The sequence below is a fragment of the Temnothorax nylanderi genome, unplaced genomic scaffold (assembly GCF_030848795.1).
Source record: "Temnothorax nylanderi isolate EJ_2023f unplaced genomic scaffold, tnyl_v1.0 TNYL_tig0112_pilon, whole genome shotgun sequence".
Lineage (NCBI taxonomy): Eukaryota > Metazoa > Arthropoda > Insecta > Hymenoptera > Formicidae > Temnothorax > Temnothorax nylanderi.
In genome coordinates this window covers 83,313-101,085 of record NW_027249174.1, presented here as the reverse complement: position 1 = coordinate 101,085, position 17,773 = coordinate 83,313, and the positions used below count along the sequence as shown (strand labels likewise).

Below are 17,773 nucleotides of genomic sequence, written 5' to 3'. Positions count from 1 at the left end.
AGGAGAGAGAGAGAGAGGAGAGAAGAGGAGAGAGGGAGGAGAGAGGAAGGGAGGGAGAGAGAGAGAGAGAGGAGAGAGAGAGAGAGAGAGAGAGAGAGGAGAGAGAGAGAGAGAGAGAGAGAGAGAGAGAGAGAGAGAGAGAGAGAGAGAGAGAGAGAGAGAGAGAGAGAGAGAGAGAGAGAGAGAGAGAGAGAGAGAGAGACTATTTGTGTGTCTTATTACATATGTTCTCCGGGGCGAAGCCCGGGTAATCAGCTAGTTTACTCATAAAATGAAACGCATTTAAGAAAGGGAATTATCTCGACTTGTCTGAAATCAATTTACCTTTTCATCGTATAAAATAAGTAAATAAAACCATAGAATATATTTTATCTTTTTCTTTTTTTTTTATTATATATTTTTTATATTTTATATTTATTTAATATATTTTGGAATATATTTTATTTTTCCCCGCTACAGGCATAATTTTTATGGCCATTTTCGGATTCTACGACTCAAAATACGTAACAATACGTAGGATTTATTTATTTCCCTCAGTTATTCCCAAAACCTCAATTTGGAATAAACCTCTCCTTTCTATAAGAGATCGCGGTCATTAATACCTTCTCATCTAAAATTAACTGCGTTCTGAGATTATACCCATCAGATAGCACATATTAGTTTCATATACGTTTTTTGAACACGTATACATAGTTTCATAACCGTAAAGAACCGTTATGAAACGTTTGAATAAAAATGTTTTTGAAACCATGATTTAAGAAACGTATTTTTTAAATTTCTACAGTTAACAAAAATACCTAATATTTGTTAAATTTTTCCTTACAAAATTATAATTTGCTTTATCTATATATATAATAGCTTTAATAGCCTTTTTTGAAACATTTAAATTTATATTGCACTAATTAATTATTGCACAAAATAAATCATTTTATCCATGCACATATATCCACTTATTTACTTAAATTAATTTTGTCCTACCGGTCTTAATCTATTTGTCATTGGACAAATCTGAGCTTAGAAAACTTCCGACAGTTGCAAAATAAACGTTCTGCTGAACGTGGCCATTGAAAGAACATTTATACGTGTGTTCCGTTTTGAAGAACTTCCTGAACTGGTGCACATCAGTAATGCAATTAAGTTAAAGTGAGACAAATATATTTTGTTTCACTTTAACTTATTGCACGAATGTGCACCAGTTCAGGAATTTCTTCGAAAAAGAATAGACGTCATAGGTGGTATATGTATAAAGCTTCTAGAACATTCTCACGCATCATGTCTCAAAGACGTCATAAACACGTTCAAAAGACGTACAAAGTAGGAATTTTAAATGTCTTTATCTAAAATGTCTTTATCATTAAAACAAAACGTTTCTATAATAGTTTTTTAAACGTTATTTTATCGGAAAAGAAACGTTCCATCGAACGTTTTTCGAATGGACATTTTTACTCATGAGAAACGTTTCTAGAAATCGGTTATAAAACGTTTCGGAAAAACGCTTATAAAACATTTCTGAAACGTGTATGTGCTACCTGGGTATGAGAAGGCATTTGTGGATTTGTGTCCCCCGTGTGTACAATACATCTCCAGTCTGAATATCTCACCCGATACATTCTTAAGATAAGATTTGAATAATGAGCATAAATACGAGCCTTATTAAACTGCATTTAATCGTTCGATAATTTTACTTTGATATTTTTATACGCAAAATAATTAAGAAAATCCAATTATGTAAAAAAATCATATATTTCCGTTAAAAAAATTGACGGTAGAAAATAAAAGAATGATGTATATATCATCTGAACTGATCAAACTATCATCTTTAAAGGCTTGCCGAAGTTTCTTATTTCGAGTCACTGTGTATATGCGTTAATTGCCGGTAGGCAGTACGATAAACTTTTTCTTAACGCCATCAACGGCTCATCGTCTAGTAGTTCCGTCTTGTTGTTTGCCTAAGAACATTCGTGTGCTATCCGCTTTGTCGAGAAGTGAATCGCGAAACTATGAACACTGTGTTCAGCTTGTGTTAGCTTTATCATCCAAACCGTCATCATATTTTTCAGCTCAAAATCAATCATAATTGTTAAATAACAGTGTCATATTTGATTCAGATTTTAACAATGTGTTGAAAAAAAGTGTGCGACAAATAAATCTTTTCTCTCGCTTACACCCTTGATAAATGTGTAATTACATTGTGTTAATAACTCGCTGTTACTCTGATCTTTCTTACTCTAAAGTTTTATTAAATAAGATTATTCACGAGTTCCGTTCGATTCATTTCTATATCATTATCACTGCAGGTAATTGTTTTTCTCATCAAACAGCACTCATCACTTGTGTCACATTGTTTAATTACTTTCCCTTTATCTCTTACAATTAGACCAATCGTGTCTTTTTTTAGTTACAACGTAACTATGACTTTGTGTAAATAAGCAAAACTGGCTGTAATCCAAAATTCACTACCAGTGCTGAAAATCTTTATCTGCATGCAATATAAAGATTTTTTTGCGCTCATCGCGCATTACCAGTCACGCGACTCACTGACGTACGCCCGCGCGGCTAAAAAACGGCACTGACAATGAGTGGATTGACTTTACTCAATAATTACTGCTTTATTAAGCATGACAGAAAAAAATGGTTCAGGACTTTTCGACTCAATTTTTGATAAGGAATAGCGTTATGTAATTAGTGTTATGTAATTTAAGAAACACCATATATACGAGTATATGTATAAATGAGCAAAACGAAATAAGAGAATGTATTTTTTATAAGTTTGCTTATCCAATACAAACCGGTTGAAATAAAAACCGGATAATCAAGTAACTATAATACCGTACAATTCTTATTAATGACTACATAATAATGAAATTCTCGAGTAGTAATCGTAAATATAAAAATGACATCAGAACGATTAGCCAAGGACTTTTGAAAAAACTTACATCCCGGAACTTAAGCATGCCAGATTACACATTAATTGCGACGATCATAATTCAGGTGCAACGGCATTACATAAGGATAATGATGTTAAGAACATCATATGGTTCATAGCTGAGAAGATGAAAGATTACCTTATATCTGATTGAATTATCCTCGACGGAATATCATTCGACGGAAATGAGGAGCTACGAATACACAATGTTACTCTGCTAATTGTAAGCGGAGAGAAAACCAACATTGAACAAGTTTTATACTTGTTTGCGCCCACATCGTTCCTGATGGTCGCTACGCATATCGTCTACAAAGGCTGTCATTTTCAATCTAATGAATCTGCACGACTTACAATTAATGCCGTATTATGTTATATGTCTGACGTGTATTGCATGGTAACGCATCCGATGTCATGAGAACGGATTTCTGACTTCCTATGCATCGTAACGGTACATATGTAGAATTAGAATGACATGATTGGTTCTTAATATCCGTCACTATATTATAAGCGAATAGGACTGCGCATTATTCTGAGACGAAGTTTTGGAATTAATATCTGTACGTGTGAAACTTTCGTCCTTCGTTTGTAATTAATCAGTCATCATGGTTTCTTGCTTTTTTAAAGAATTATCTTGTATTTTACATATACGCTATATAAAGATGTTGCTTTCAAAGAAGCCAAAATCTCTTTTTGTCGAACTTATCTGGTCGAGGTACTTTATCTTTTTCAGTCGACGTCATCGGTTTTCCCAACACACGTTCATGCCCATTCAAAAATCAGGTTCATTCTTTGCTCCTCAGACAAAACCGTTGCAGAATACAATTATTACTCTCGTTTCTGTTTCAATTGGCTGTTATATCGCGTTAGATATTTAGGAGGTACAAAGAGGAAGCTAAACTGGATCAATAGTTAAACGATGTGTCCACCAAATATTGTACTTTGGTGTTTCGTACTTCTACTTGTCGCTTCGTTCTCGAAGTCTCAGAAAAATTCTACGAATGGCGATGAGCGGAGCGATAACTCGATGGTGCGATATCATCCTCTCATAAGTTCTGTGAAATACTTCAAATACCGAAATGACGAGATGGCGTCAACACAGTGCAATTCATGTGAAAATTCTATCAAGAATGGCGACGAGATGCAATATGAGTCCCGTGTTAATTCTACAAAGAACACGGATCGTAAGAATGATGATTCGATGTGGTACGAGTCTCGAGAACATATCATAAAAAATCGCGAACAGAGTAATCAGATGTCTATGGAGTCCTACGCGAATTCTACAGAGATCAACGTTACAGACTCCACGTTACAAAAAGAAGAAAATCTCACGAAGGTTGAAAGCGAGAGCGATTCCACGCCGAACGAACTCTATGGAAATTCTACTACAGACGACTATGATAATACTACGGCCGTCATTGTTCCATACGAAGCGTGTGACAACGTTACTTGCATTCAGCTCTGTTGTCCTTTGGGTGATAACCTAACGGAGCGGGGGAAATGCGTCGCTGACGGGCCGGGTAATTATTCCTTTCCAAGGGTATTTATTGCATACGATTTCAAGGGTAAAAGGCTGAACGAACTATTTCGACTGACTGTCCACGATCCGTGCGTTCCACAAGGATTTCAACGCCTTCAGCTTAATTATCATGGATATCTGTTCCTCAACGATGGCTCTTTGTACCTAGGCCCTGACACTCCACTCATTTTACCGACATCCTATTGTCTTGCCATCTTGCAGCGGAACATTTACGACACGATCGTATGCACTAAACAGATTACAGTTCCGATATATATATCTGCGTGCCTTCTAATATCTTTGCCGTTTCTACTGCTGACATTCATCGTATATTCCATATTGCCAGAGCTTCAGAATATGCATGGTTACACATTGCGCGCACATGTTGCCTCATTGTTCGTTACGTACGCGATTATGTATTTTGGCCAACAAACTTTTGAACTAGCTGAATGGAGATATTGCGTTCCACTGGGTACAGATGCATATAAATTCTACATATATAATAATACAGCAATGCTTTTATATATACATATAACTAATAATTAAACTATTAGATGTATCCGCGCACATTTGTTTCTTTCTAATAACTTAATAAAATAAAAATTTTTAAATTTTTAAAAGCAAATAATAGATAATGTTAACCCTCCGTCTGTATACGTGAGTCTACCGCGGTGTCCGAGCCAAAATGATATCTGCTCATAACTGTAAAACTTGCAAGCCTGCCAGAAAATATTGAATAAACAATGTTTATCAAAATAACTATAAAATCGTTAACTACAATGTAGGCAGATGTTTTGTGAATTTTTTCAGATTTTCTAAAATACTTTAAGGTAAGGAAAAATAGCGTCAAACGTGATAGACACTCCGAGGGTGCAAAAAAAAAACGTATACAGACGGAGTTTTTGTACATACACAAATACATATATCTGACCTTCCTGTAAATCATTTTCTGGTCTTTCTAAACGGAAATTATACGATAAAGCATTTAATTCGGCACGCCATTTGTTTTAGATTTATTTATTTTTTTTTTCAAATTTGCAATGCAGGAAGATTAAGAAAATCTCACAGACAGACATCATATTTTTATATAAACCTGATCGACATTCTAATATATACGTGCTTGACGATTAACACATTATCTACTTAATTATTCCAGCCTATATTTTCAATTTCTCGTTTTTGTCGACCTTCTTTTGGTTAAACGTAACGTGCTTCGATATTTGGTGGACATTCAGGTAAAGAATAATTCGAGTTTTATTATACTATATAGTGTGCAAGTACACCGGTAAAAAATATTGCATGGCTATTATGGAAAGGGAAGTCGTTATATTTTAATGAAGAAACCATACATAAATGTTATAAAATTTTATTTTAGTACCGTTATTTTATAAGAATACTTTGAAGAAAAACAAAGATCTTAATGATTTAATTGATGTTAAATATATATAATTATACCGTTTAACAAAAAAAAGCACAAGAACGAAACTTGTGGCATCCGGTAGTTTTTTGAACAGATCCCGTTTGCTAAATTGCTAGCGAGCACGTCACAATTTTGAGAAATTTACAGTTAAAATTGCAGAAATGGGCTATTTTACTGTATTTTGGTATATTTTACAACCACGATATGTGACGTGTTGGAGAAGTTTAATTACAATCATTAAGATTTTTGTTTTTTTCTCAAATTATTCTTATCAATTTTATACTAATATTTTATTCAATTTAGTATGCAATTATATTAGTATGCAAGTATATCACAATATTCAGTTTTACTGAAGAGCAAAAGATGATTTTAATGACTTCCGGATTTCTTAAATGACTTGAAACAAAAAATATTCAAATAATTAAATTGGTCAAATCGAAAACTTTGTGAAAAGAAACACATTCTCCGTTTTAAAATAGGATAATTTGATCACTTATGTACAAACCAGCCAACCATTATAAATATCCATATTATAAATATTAATATATCTCATATACAATCATTGATACATATCTCATATACATTTATATTTTTACGATTATTATATGGTTATTTACGGTTATATAATAAGGTATTTTTGTGTGTTTTCAAACACATATGTTGGAAAATAATTTGTTATTGGCTAAATATAAATCGCATTTCACAGAGGACTCCGTTCGCATCAAACTAACATGAAGCAAGACAAAAAGAGGTTCGTGATGTATTCGCTCTACGCGTGGGGAATCACCTTTATCCTCAACGTTATATGTGCCATCATGGATTATGCTCCCGGAATACCAAAAAGCTATATCCGACCGGAAATGTGCAAGATAAATTTTTGGTTCGGTGGTAAGTGACATCAGCAATCCAATATAAGTGGCATCCTTATTAATGCTAGTGGAACATTTAACTGAAGCTTTGAATTTAACAACTTTCAATGAAAATAATAGAACATATGTCTACATGTACATACTAGCGTGTAATGTAAAGAATTCGTTTCAGATAAAGATGCAAAAACGTTATATTTTTACATACCCATGGGTGCTACTATCATCAGTAACATTTGTTTCTTTATTGCAACAACGATAACGATTCTGTACCAGAATATACGTACAGCCCATCAACTGAGAGACTCGGAAAGCAGACGTCACAACGAAAATAAGCAAAGGTTCGTTGATAGAATTAATGTCAGTCAAATGCATTCGCATTTACAAAAAAAAAACAGCACAATACGCAATTCACTGATACTTCCCATCCTTAAGCAAAAGATAAAGTTATTATTTCATACATATTATTATCAAGATCGTGTGTAAGCATCATACATGACATTCTTGCAGTATCATTATAATAATATCATGTGCTATTAGGCACATGATATTGATATTGAAGATTCTACGGTTTTCTTTACGCTAATTTGTACCAATAGTCGCCCCCCCTCGCTCAAGCTTCTCACCACTTCGTATGTATTCTTATAGAAGACTAGCTTGATGAAGACCCGTGCTTCGCTACGGTAACACAGATTTTACCCCTTTTCACCTCCTTAGAAGTCGAATTTGTAAAAATCTTTTTAGTAGGTGTTATATATCATGGAAGGAATATACTCCCTGAATTTTATATTTCTATTAGGTTTAGGGGTTTGGGTTGGGCGTTGATGTCGTTGATAAGTCAGTCAGTCAGTCAGTCAGGACATTTGTTTTTATATAGGGTATGGTGGGGCAGGTTGAGACGAATTTTTTGTTTGGGCTCATATTTCCTGAACTAAAAGAGGTAAATTAAAGATCGGGGTATCTATAGATAGAGGGACCCTTTGTGTGCATGAAAGTAATTTTTAATTTTTAATATGTTAAACCATTCGAGTGTGATTAATTATATCTTCCAAACTCCTGCCTTTGTCTCAATGTGCCCCACTCATGAGGCACATTGAGACAGGGGGTGGGGCACATTGAGACAACCTATAATAATGATTCAAACACCATTTTTTTAACATATAACTGTCTTTATTCAGAACAAAAAAAATTTACACAAAGGAGCCAACATAAATATTCATAAAAAAATTAAATAAAGTATTATAAAAAAAATATTTTTTTACTTCTGTTATTTTATAGCACAGCCATAACTTTATGCATTAATATGTACCTAAACTATTAATATGTACCTAAACTAGGTAGTGATGTAATAGTTATTTGACACGTTTACGAGACAATGACTTACTTATAATGTGCTAACAAGGAAACTCACGGAAGTGTCCCTCCTGATTTTGATAAGTTTCTAGTATGTTATTCTCTAGATGAAAATAAGAGACACGTATTTTTTTATACGTGCTCATATGCGTGTTTAGGGGATGAAACATTCCTTTGAAGAAAATCGGTTTTTCTCTTTCGGGCCGAATACCTCCGAAACTATAAAAGATAGAAAAAAATTTTTTAAACAAAAATTAAATGGTTTAAAGAACACTTTAAAATAATGACAAAATAAATTTTTTTATTTTTAATTTCTTTTATTTTTATTAAAAAATAAAAATTAATGTAAGCGACGGGAAAAATTAACGGACCCGACCGGGACTCGAACTCGGGATCCTTCGTTCACACGCCTAGTACTTAGGCTGCTACCCCACGACTGCTTCACTACTACGCTAATTTCTCCGATCTCCCATCAATACCGACCCTACGGCCCTAAATCTCCTACAGCTCGGCCAGCCCTGACATCACATTAGCCCCGAATGTGCCATGCCCTCCGACTGCTGAAGCCTGCAAGAATAACCTGGAGCTATACTCCACAACTTCCCAATCACACCACCCACAGGTATCCGGTGTATCGGGCAAGTCCCTCTCTAACGAGGTAACGCGAGCACAATCCCACTTCTGAACTATAAGCGACGGGAAAAATTAACGGAGCCGACCGGGACTCAAACTCGGGATCCTTCGTTCACACGCCTAGCACTTAGGCTGCTACTCCACGACTGCTCCACTACTACGTTAATGTCTCCGATCTCCCATCAATACCGGCCCTACGGCCCTAAATCTCCTACATTAAAAAAAATTTTTAAAGTCATTGTTTTAAAGTACTCTTTAAATCATTCAACTTTTGTTTAAAAATTTTTTTCCATCTTTTATAATTTCGGAAATATTCGGCCTGAAAGAGAAAAGCCGATTTTTTCAAAGGGGTGTTTCACCCCCTAAACACGCGTATAGGCACGTATAAAAGAATACGTGTTCCTTATTTTCATCTAGAGAACAACATATTAAAAGCTCATCAAAATCGGAGGGGGACACTTCCGTGGGTTTTCTTGTTAAGTTATGTTTCCTTGACTTTTTTTGACACTGACTAGCAAACAGTAAGGCTGATGGCATGACAATTTTACATCCTGTAAAAGGATGTAACAATTACATTAATAACCTTAAATTTCTATTAAAAAACAGTGTTAAATTACTTAATATATGACAGGAAAAAAATTACGGTGTCTCAACCTGCCCCACGAAAATTCGTCTTAACCGACCCCACTATACAAAGATTTATAAAATTATTCAATACCGCTGTAACCTGTCACTTAAGGTGGTTCTTGCAGTAATTTGAAGTTACAAAAACAACTATTGTTACTAGTGACAAATATGAATGATTTAGTATGTAAAAATCAGCATACATTAAAATTAATTATTCCTTAAGGTTTTTTCTCATTTAACCGTTGCTATAAACTGAAAATATCAGAGCAAAGTCACAAATTTGACTAGAGTTGGTGATATAACCATAAATATGATCACGCCGGTAAAGAATAAAATATACTAAAATAGAAAAAATATACGTCACAATTTCTACAATTCCGCGATAGTGAATATATTCATACAACTGCCGAAAAAGATATGTTATCCTTATAACCTCCATTCAACGGTGGGAGAATGGTAGGACACGCGTCTTGTGGCGTCAGCTGACGCGTGCGACGTTGCCAAGCAGCCACTCAAGACGGCCGCCATGACTCTCGTGTCGTGTCGAAACGTCGAAAGTTGCCGAAAGTTTGTCGAAAGTTCCGCTTTATTTATATACGGTACGGTCAATCAGTTTGGTGTCGCGTCAGTATCTTTAGAAATGTTTATTGCATCGATTAAACAGTTTTTTATTCGTTCATCTACTCGAGAAGTATGAACGTATTCCATAAATGTGCGATCTGACCCTCCTTTCCCTATTATCACCATGTAAAATTGGCAAAGTTTACGGACATATATCTCCGGAACCAAGCGGTAAAAAAATTCAAAATTTTTCAGACACACTCTAGGAACGTTAACCTTTCATTTAATATCATATTTTCCGGGCTATCTACATTTGACCTAAATGCAAGAACCACCTTAAGTGCGGATCTCCAAGGCCTAAAATTTGCAGAAATGTCCTGCCTTTCGAATAAAATTTAAGTTTTCACCGAAATGATAAGAATTAGTACCAATATTAAAGAAGGCGTGACATGTAAAACATGAATTTTACTTATCTTTTGATGGTTCTCAAAATTGAAAGATTTTTCGCGTCGCCATACCCGGCCACAAAAGTCAGTGTGGGTATGAAAAATTTTGCGGACAATAGCCCCTATCTATCGGCAAGGTCGGTAAATGGCGCGTCGGTAGCGACGCTACCGACGCGCCATTTACCGACCTTGTCTATCGGTGCTGGTGTCGATCCGCTGGCGATCACCCTTTTCGAGATATCGATAGATGTCTCAACCTGCCCCACCATATCCTACATATATAAATAAGCTCGTCCGACTCGCGCCTTGGCAACAATAATCGTCTGGTACCAACAGAAATCGGATAAATAATTAATCGATACAGTTCTATTGATAACTGCATTCTTTTAATTAAACTTATTATTTGAAAAACTTTATAATTATAGAGTTTAAACTTAAATTTTATCTGTACGCGACATTATTAAGGGGTAACACCACTCTAGAAGCAGAAAAAAAGGCCTAACTTTGACAATTTATTTAAGGAGTATGAAAAAAGGGATATGATTTCTTTTCAGAGGGTTTATTTAACACATATTGAAGTACGAAAAAACATTTTTTTATTATCATTTTCATTCAAAATGGCGGCGACAGAGCCCATCTTCAAAATCGTTTTTTTTTTAAACGCCTAAACGGGCGGAAAGATTTATCGAAAACTATAAGACCTGAAACAAAAAACAAACAAAATTTATAATCTATATCCTATTGGCTTTGGCACCACGTAGGGGATTTTTTTAAAATCAAATTTTGTAGAAATGGCACACTTTTGAAGAAAAACATCGATTTTCTAGCAAAAAAATAAGCAGTAAATTGTTTATAAAAAAAAAAGTTTTTATTCAATCAAAAAACGGCTACGTAGTGCCATAGAGAATGTAGTTGTGAAGCTACTGTATAAATTTTAAGTTGATCCATGCAGTGGTGTTCAAATAATGTGTCCGCCCAGTTTGAAAAAAGTGGTTTCGAGAAAAACGCGTTTAAAGTTTTACGAGCTTTTAAATCCTTGAATTTTTTGTTTACCTCTAATCTGCGATGCCTGCACCATACATTTGGCCAACTACATATTGTTTTTATGACCCTAAAGTGTTGTTTAAGAAAAAAAAAATCGATTTTTTCAAAATTCTAGAGTGGTGTTACCCCTTAAGATTATGTAAAAATCGACAATCTCAAAAATATCTGTTTTCATGTGTCTTTTAATATTTTTATTGTTAGAAGACATCCTATACATGCATATATATCCTATCTATACATATATAATAACTATCGTAACTATAGTAACTATCGTAATTACAGCTAATATAAAAATATGTTTTGTTCACAGGTTTAATATGTATCTGAAACTATTTATAGTGATGGGAATAACCTGGGTTATGGAGTTAATAGGGTGGTCGATCAATGTCGATTTTGTGCCTGCGATCGTCTGGTTCCCTATCAGCATAATAAATGGCTTGCAAGGTGTCATTATTTTCATCATATTCGTGTTTAGAAAGAAAGTCAAGCAGCTGCTACTGAAACGATTCGGTGGACGGAATTGCGGCCCGTTTTGTAAGATTCCAATGAGCAGCGATAGTACGATGAATACCGTTTCCACATCGGGATCAGGAACGCATCCCATGCGAGAGATCAGTTCCTCTAATTAGTAGCTATTATAAATCATTTCCAATTAATTCTATTCATAACGCTGCGATATAAAGGAAAAATTTTATAATATTACGGATGAGTTAATTAGTATAGTTAATCTCAGCGCCATAATTTAATTCTCCAATCGAAGATTGTTCTTATATTATATTGTAATTCTTATATTATATATATTATATTGCTTTCTCTGAAAACAATGATGATATATTTTAATAAAACATTTTTTAAAGTATGAAATTTATACGTATAAATTATTATGAATTGTTATATTATATTATAGATAAATATACATATAAATCGCTATTGATTGTACATATAGTGATAATATAAAAAAGTCTTAGACGTCTTTTATACTAGCTAGAATTATCAAATTTGCATAATAGGGGAACTGTGCCTAATATCGCCTTTGTTCCTAATTCCGCACCCTATTGATCGAGATATTGATCGAGACTGTTATACATGTTGCATCTGTCAGTGAGCAGTGGAAGTTGTTGAACAACGCTGCTTTGGACGATCATTTGTTTTATTTCAGTCAGAACTGTGATATAAAAAAGTAGCATATGGCAGTTCATAGTTTTAACGATGAGGTTTCGAAATTTCGCAAGGTGTCTTTTGGGCAATTTGTGTCGTGACTTTTGGAAGTAATAAATTCACTGCACGCACATGAACTTACATTTCAGGTTATTAGTGTCCTCACTAACTGTAAGAATTTACAAAAAGTGGACCTTACTTTTCTGTAAGTATGTATGCTACATTTATTTTTAAATACATATTATTGAAATTTGTTTGCTTCTCTTGCGAGCATCTTGATAAAATTACATGAATTTTCTCTTTGCAATTAAAGTACTGTACTAATTATATGATTTTTGTTACAGATTCAAATATTCAGTTACTGATAATAGCTTATTTAGATTACTTTCTTCTTATCAAAACTTGCAAGAAATTTATTTGTCCTATATACTGTCCTCACTGATCACCGCGGTTGGAATTACTAGCGCAGTGCAAAAACTTGGAAACGTTATATCTTGATGAAGTGAAACTTGATTTACCTGATAAATATTCCGTTATTTTCGAACAATATCCTAAACTGCAAAACTTTTATCTCATATTTTGTAATATAAGCGATCAATTGGTTAATCAATGGAAGGAAAAATATCCGCATGTGTCCGTCTATACATACGACAAACACTGATAATTTGAATTGTTTTTGTTTACTATTTTAGGATACCTCAATTTACTTTTTACTTATGTTTACTTTTTACGTTTTTATATTTTTATACTTACAAATTCACTTTGTAAAAATTATCTGGTAAATTAGGTAGTAAAAGAAGTGCATATCTTCTTATAAAAAAAACGAAATATTCATATTTCCTATATAAAAAAAGGCATGTTAAGTCGATAGTCGAATTTATTGTTGCCGCTTTTCCGCGATGCTGATTGGTTTTCTCGCTGCGCTTACTTCATTTGCAGCTGTCATCGTATATTTTGACAGTTGTGTGTATCAAGAAATTAATAGTGTAATAGTAATAGCATAATGTTAAAGCTAAATAGCGCGCGCGAAGCGCGCGTCTGTGGTGCTAGTATTTATAAATTTGTTATTTTCGAACAGTTTTATCTTTCTTTTGTTTTTCATAATTTGACTTTTATCGGGCGATAGTTTCTTTGTTTGAAATAATTAGATAGATACTTTATGTTATTGTCCTTCAGCTTAAAAAGAGTTACATTCGTACATAATACATATAAATTCGCCTTTACTTCTAATTATTCTCTGTCATTACGCGGCTTCTTTTACTCTTCTTCCCACTAATTCTATCATCCACTTCTCTCCTTCCCCTCTGCCATTCAGTATTCTCTTCACCTTTTCTCCGATCCCCTCGGCTACGTTATTTCCATCCCCCCTTGCACACCTTTCTATCACGTGCTCTCCCAGGTTTCTTCCTCCGCCTTACACACTCTGCATCATGGTGTTAGAAGACAGGTGTAACAATTTCGAGGATGCGCAGTCGTCATTTTCTTTGACCAATCAGAACTTTATCCAAGATGCCAAAAGCAATATGGCTCCTTCAATATTATTGTAAAGTATATTATAATTAAAGGTTATATATATATTGTGTTTAGATATTAGATATTCTATTTTTGCGGAGAAGCTATGCCAACGTGCTGTCGTCGTCATTCACAGTCCTCGTCATCATTGTCTTCCCGTTGACTTTTGTAATTTTCACTTCGTTTCGATACATAACCGACCTCCAGACGTACGCGGCGGTTTATTTTACCTAAAATGTACAAAATGTAAAATAAAAACATGTTCTGGAAAAATTGCATTCCTTTATTTATAATTGTTTTAATATAATATCACTCCTACACTTTCTTTTATATTACAATCAATTACATGTCTCTACAACTTAGAACGGTGCTCATAGTTTAATCTTAGATTTCAGATTACAGAAAAGCTTATCTTAAGATGCTGCAAAGGCTATTTTATTATAGCATTTTATAATAAACTTAAGACGATTTTAAATATAACATTGTGTCAGGAATATTGTTCTTACAGTTTGCAATACGAGTAATCATTTCTGTATACTTCCTTATTAATAACGTTTTCTAATTCCTTATTTGCAATATTTATTCTTTATTTACTTATTAATGTAGAAATTGTTTTTTTATTATTAGTATATTATGTATTATATTTTTTTAATTAATTTGTGAGGTTTCGTATTATATTTACAAATTTTTTATTTTTGTTTGCATTTTTGTCACAAACTGTGACTAATGCTGCATTTAAATGTGGCGCCACATTTTGGATAAACATTTGATTGGCTGTCGTATTCTCCGGCCGCCATTATGCGCAATGTTACACCTGTCTTCTAACACCATGCTCTGCATCTTCTTTTTTCCTCCGGCTCCCAGTATCTCCCGTTTCGCATCTCGCTACCCAATCTAAATCTGGCTATCCTTGTCATAGATTTTTCTTTTCCTTTTCTTTCCAGGTACTCGGGTCTTCTGCACTCCACTACCCTGCTGAAAATGACCGATTAAATCCGATTGGTTTCGTATTAAATTTGGTGAAATTGAATCGGAATGAATGCGTTTTCAATCCGGTTAATCGGATGCCCGATTGGAAGTGAATCGGTTCTAATAACAAATCAATCGAAATCGTTTTTAATTCGGCATTTCCGGATTGATCTGAATCCGCCGTTATCGGTTTCAATCGTATTAATGCCAATCCATTTTAATCGGGTGAATAAAGTGACCACATGAATCGTATTGAATCCGCATCAATCGTAAAATTTTAATACAACACCGGAATCGGATTTAATGCGATATTTCCGGATTCATCTGAATCCGACTGAATCGGTTTCAATCGTATCTGCGCTTAATCCATTTAAATCGGGTAATTAAAGTAGCTATGTGAATCGGATTAAATCCGCTTTAATCATTAAAATTGTATCACATAATTTTTACGTAATACCCTAAGAGCAAAAAGTCGACTTTAAGTCGACTTGAAGTCGACTTCTACCGAAACTGACTTGGCAGAGAAGTCGACATTTTTAAGGACGAAAGTCGACTTGAAGTCGACTTGAAGTCGGCGAATGTCGCAAAAACCACCGACTTAAAGTCGACTTCCCGTCATGATGAAAAGTCGACTTCCCGTCATGACGAAAAGTCGACTTCCCGCCAACTTTTAAAGTCGATAAAATAAACCGCCGCGTACGTCTGGAGATCGATTGTGTATCTTGAAACGAGGTAAAAATAACAAAAGTTAACAGATTTTATTAGATTTTGATAAATAAAATCGTAGATACGCTAATGAATTTTCTCACTTTTGTAATTTTTACCTCATTATTTCAAGATACACAATCGACCCCTTGCTGGAGGGCTAAAACTGATGCATTTCGATTTTTTTTCATATATAAAATAATTTAATTATCTAAAAAACTGTATAATTACAATCCTAATGTTTTATTCTTAATTACAAAGGCGGCCATATCTGTGCCACTTCTGCGTGCGCGGATTCCGGCAGCCACTTCTGGTAAGCTGACAATAACAGAACTAAAATTAAAACATTCCAGCGTTAATCGCGAAACAATATGCAAAATTAGCTATATAAATATATATCATATTATTATCATAATGTTGTAAATATATAATAATATTATATATATATATATATTATTATAAATATATAATATCCACAGACTTTTATACTAGACCACTAACATCTATGGACGCACTGCCGAAAAGCTGATGCGAGTGCAAGGTGCAAGTGTTAGTGAAGGGTGCGGCCATATTGAATTAACAATAAGTCACTATCGGGTGTTCAGTTGCTCATGATGTGCGTTTATCTGCATTCGTTATTACAGTACATAACGAAGCAGGCGAATGTTTTTGTGTTAAATATTGGTACATGTTATCAATAAGTTTGTAAGTCATGCCTTCGACGTGTAGCGTACTTGGATGCCGAAATCGAACCACTACTCCTGTAGTATTAAACCCTTTCTTTTGGACATTCTGTATATGCCAGACTATTGTATAGAAATCTTGTATAAAACCACTTGTATAGAATAGTAGTATAGCATATCTTGACTAAAATCAACATGGCGGCAAGCATCACGGCCGAGATGTCTGTCAGCGGTCTAGTATTGTATAGAAGTCTATGATAATATCTAAATATTATTTTATAAATTAAAATCTCACATTTTTTATCCGAACCCCAGATTTCTAGCAGTTTGTGTTTGGACACGACTCCCTGCGACTGCAGCGTTTGTACTATTGCTTGAGTGCGTGGTATCAACCTGAAAAAATCGTATTGAATTGATGTAATCTATTCGATGAATCAACGTGAAATCGAAAGGAGATAGAATAACGATTTACCTGGCCCATGACTTGGTGATGCTCCCAGGTGTCGTCAGCAGCGACGGGACAAATCGTTTCAGCTTAGGGCACACTTGACCCTCCAAGAAGAAATACGCTAACCACTTGACACCGTCCACGGATGCTCTATATCCATCGATGGTAGTGCCCATTCGGCCTTTCCGAATGTACCAGACACGCGGCAAATTATCTTCCCGGTTCATTGATTATATCTATAAATATCTTTATAAATAAGTAGGAAAAACATTATAAAGCAACAATTGTGATAAAAATACCTTGGCGGTGGATCAACCAATGGTTCACTAAGATGGCATAGCATGGGCGAATTTCGGCAATCATTCGGGTTCTATCACCGTGACACCTCGCATGTACATCTTATTCGTTTCGTACACCTCTTTATAAACCACCTATTCCGGACTGATTTTCCGTAGAACGCACGAAGAATGCATGAACACAGGTTCCTTCATTTCTGGTGTTCTGAAAGATGATACAGAATGGAGAGGTCGCATTCAATAGGTCTTAATTATCGATGATAATTAATAACACACCATACCTAACCTGTAAGCATGTTTCCACTTGGCCTTATCCTGATCCTCTTTTACCTCGTCGGGCAAAACCTTTCTCGCGACTTGATCCGCCATACCTGCAAGAACTATCTGGCGTCTTATCGTGTCCTGTCTCGCGGCACGTATTTCTCGCACTCGCGTAAACTCTGGTCCACTCATCTGGTCCTCCAGCCTCCTCGAGATTCGCCGCCATATTGATGATGCATGACGCGCCGCTTGACTGTTTTCCGTCTTTTTATAAGTCGACTATTTAGAAGTCGACTTTTAGTCGACTTTCCGCCATTTTTAGAAGTCGACTTTCCGCCATTTTTAGAAG

At 34.8% G+C, this 17,773-nt stretch overlaps 2 protein-coding genes and 1 long non-coding RNA gene across 12 annotated transcripts; 2 read left to right on the top strand and 1 right to left on the bottom strand.

The window, feature by feature from the left end:
• The first annotated feature begins 1,927 nt into the window (after positions 1–1,927).
• Positions 1,928–13,773, top strand: LOC139776089 (G-protein coupled receptor Mth2-like). 8 transcript variants are annotated; one of them, XM_071712559.1, is made up of 7 exons: positions 1,929–3,483; positions 3,586–3,638; positions 3,727–4,914; positions 5,599–5,677; positions 6,569–6,750; positions 6,904–7,069; positions 11,703–13,773. In XM_071712559.1, the coding sequence occupies exons 3-7, from the start codon at positions 3,843–3,845 to the stop codon at positions 12,019–12,021; spliced, it is 1,818 nt and encodes a 605-aa protein (XP_071568660.1). In that variant the 5' UTR covers positions 1,929–3,483; positions 3,586–3,638; positions 3,727–3,842; the 3' UTR covers positions 12,022–13,773. The 8 variants fall into 8 exon arrangements, with proteins under 8 accessions (XP_071568664.1, XP_071568660.1, XP_071568659.1 ...); XM_071712560.1 differs by having other exon boundaries at positions 1,955–2,022; XM_071712563.1 differs by lacking the exon at positions 3,586–3,638 and having other exon boundaries at positions 1,928–2,022; positions 3,802–4,914.
• Positions 13,774–15,916: 2,143 nt separating this feature from the next.
• On the bottom strand, positions 15,917–17,727 carry LOC139776091 (probable ATP-dependent RNA helicase DHX37). Of its 3 annotated transcripts, none has more exons than XM_071712566.1 (5): positions 17,445–17,727; positions 17,167–17,368; positions 16,892–17,103; positions 16,715–16,812; positions 15,917–16,069 (listed from the first exon to the last, which is right to left on the bottom strand). In XM_071712566.1, exons 3-5 carry the CDS (start codon positions 17,092–17,094, stop codon positions 15,990–15,992), a joined length of 381 nt encoding a protein of 126 aa, XP_071568667.1. In that variant the 5' UTR covers positions 17,095–17,103; positions 17,167–17,368; positions 17,445–17,727; the 3' UTR covers positions 15,917–15,989. The 3 variants fall into 3 exon arrangements, 2 of the variants coding, with proteins under 2 accessions (XP_071568667.1, XP_071568668.1); XM_071712567.1 differs by lacking the exon at positions 15,917–16,069 and adding an exon at positions 16,332–16,653 and having other exon boundaries at positions 17,445–17,724; XR_011719009.1 differs by lacking the exon at positions 16,715–16,812 and having other exon boundaries at positions 17,445–17,702.
• LOC139776092 (uncharacterized) lies at positions 15,935–16,708 on the top strand. Its single transcript, XR_011719010.1, has 2 exons — positions 15,935–16,049; positions 16,216–16,708. It is a non-coding gene; the product is annotated as an uncharacterized lncRNA (long non-coding RNA).
• Positions 17,728–17,773: the final 46 nt, after the last annotated feature.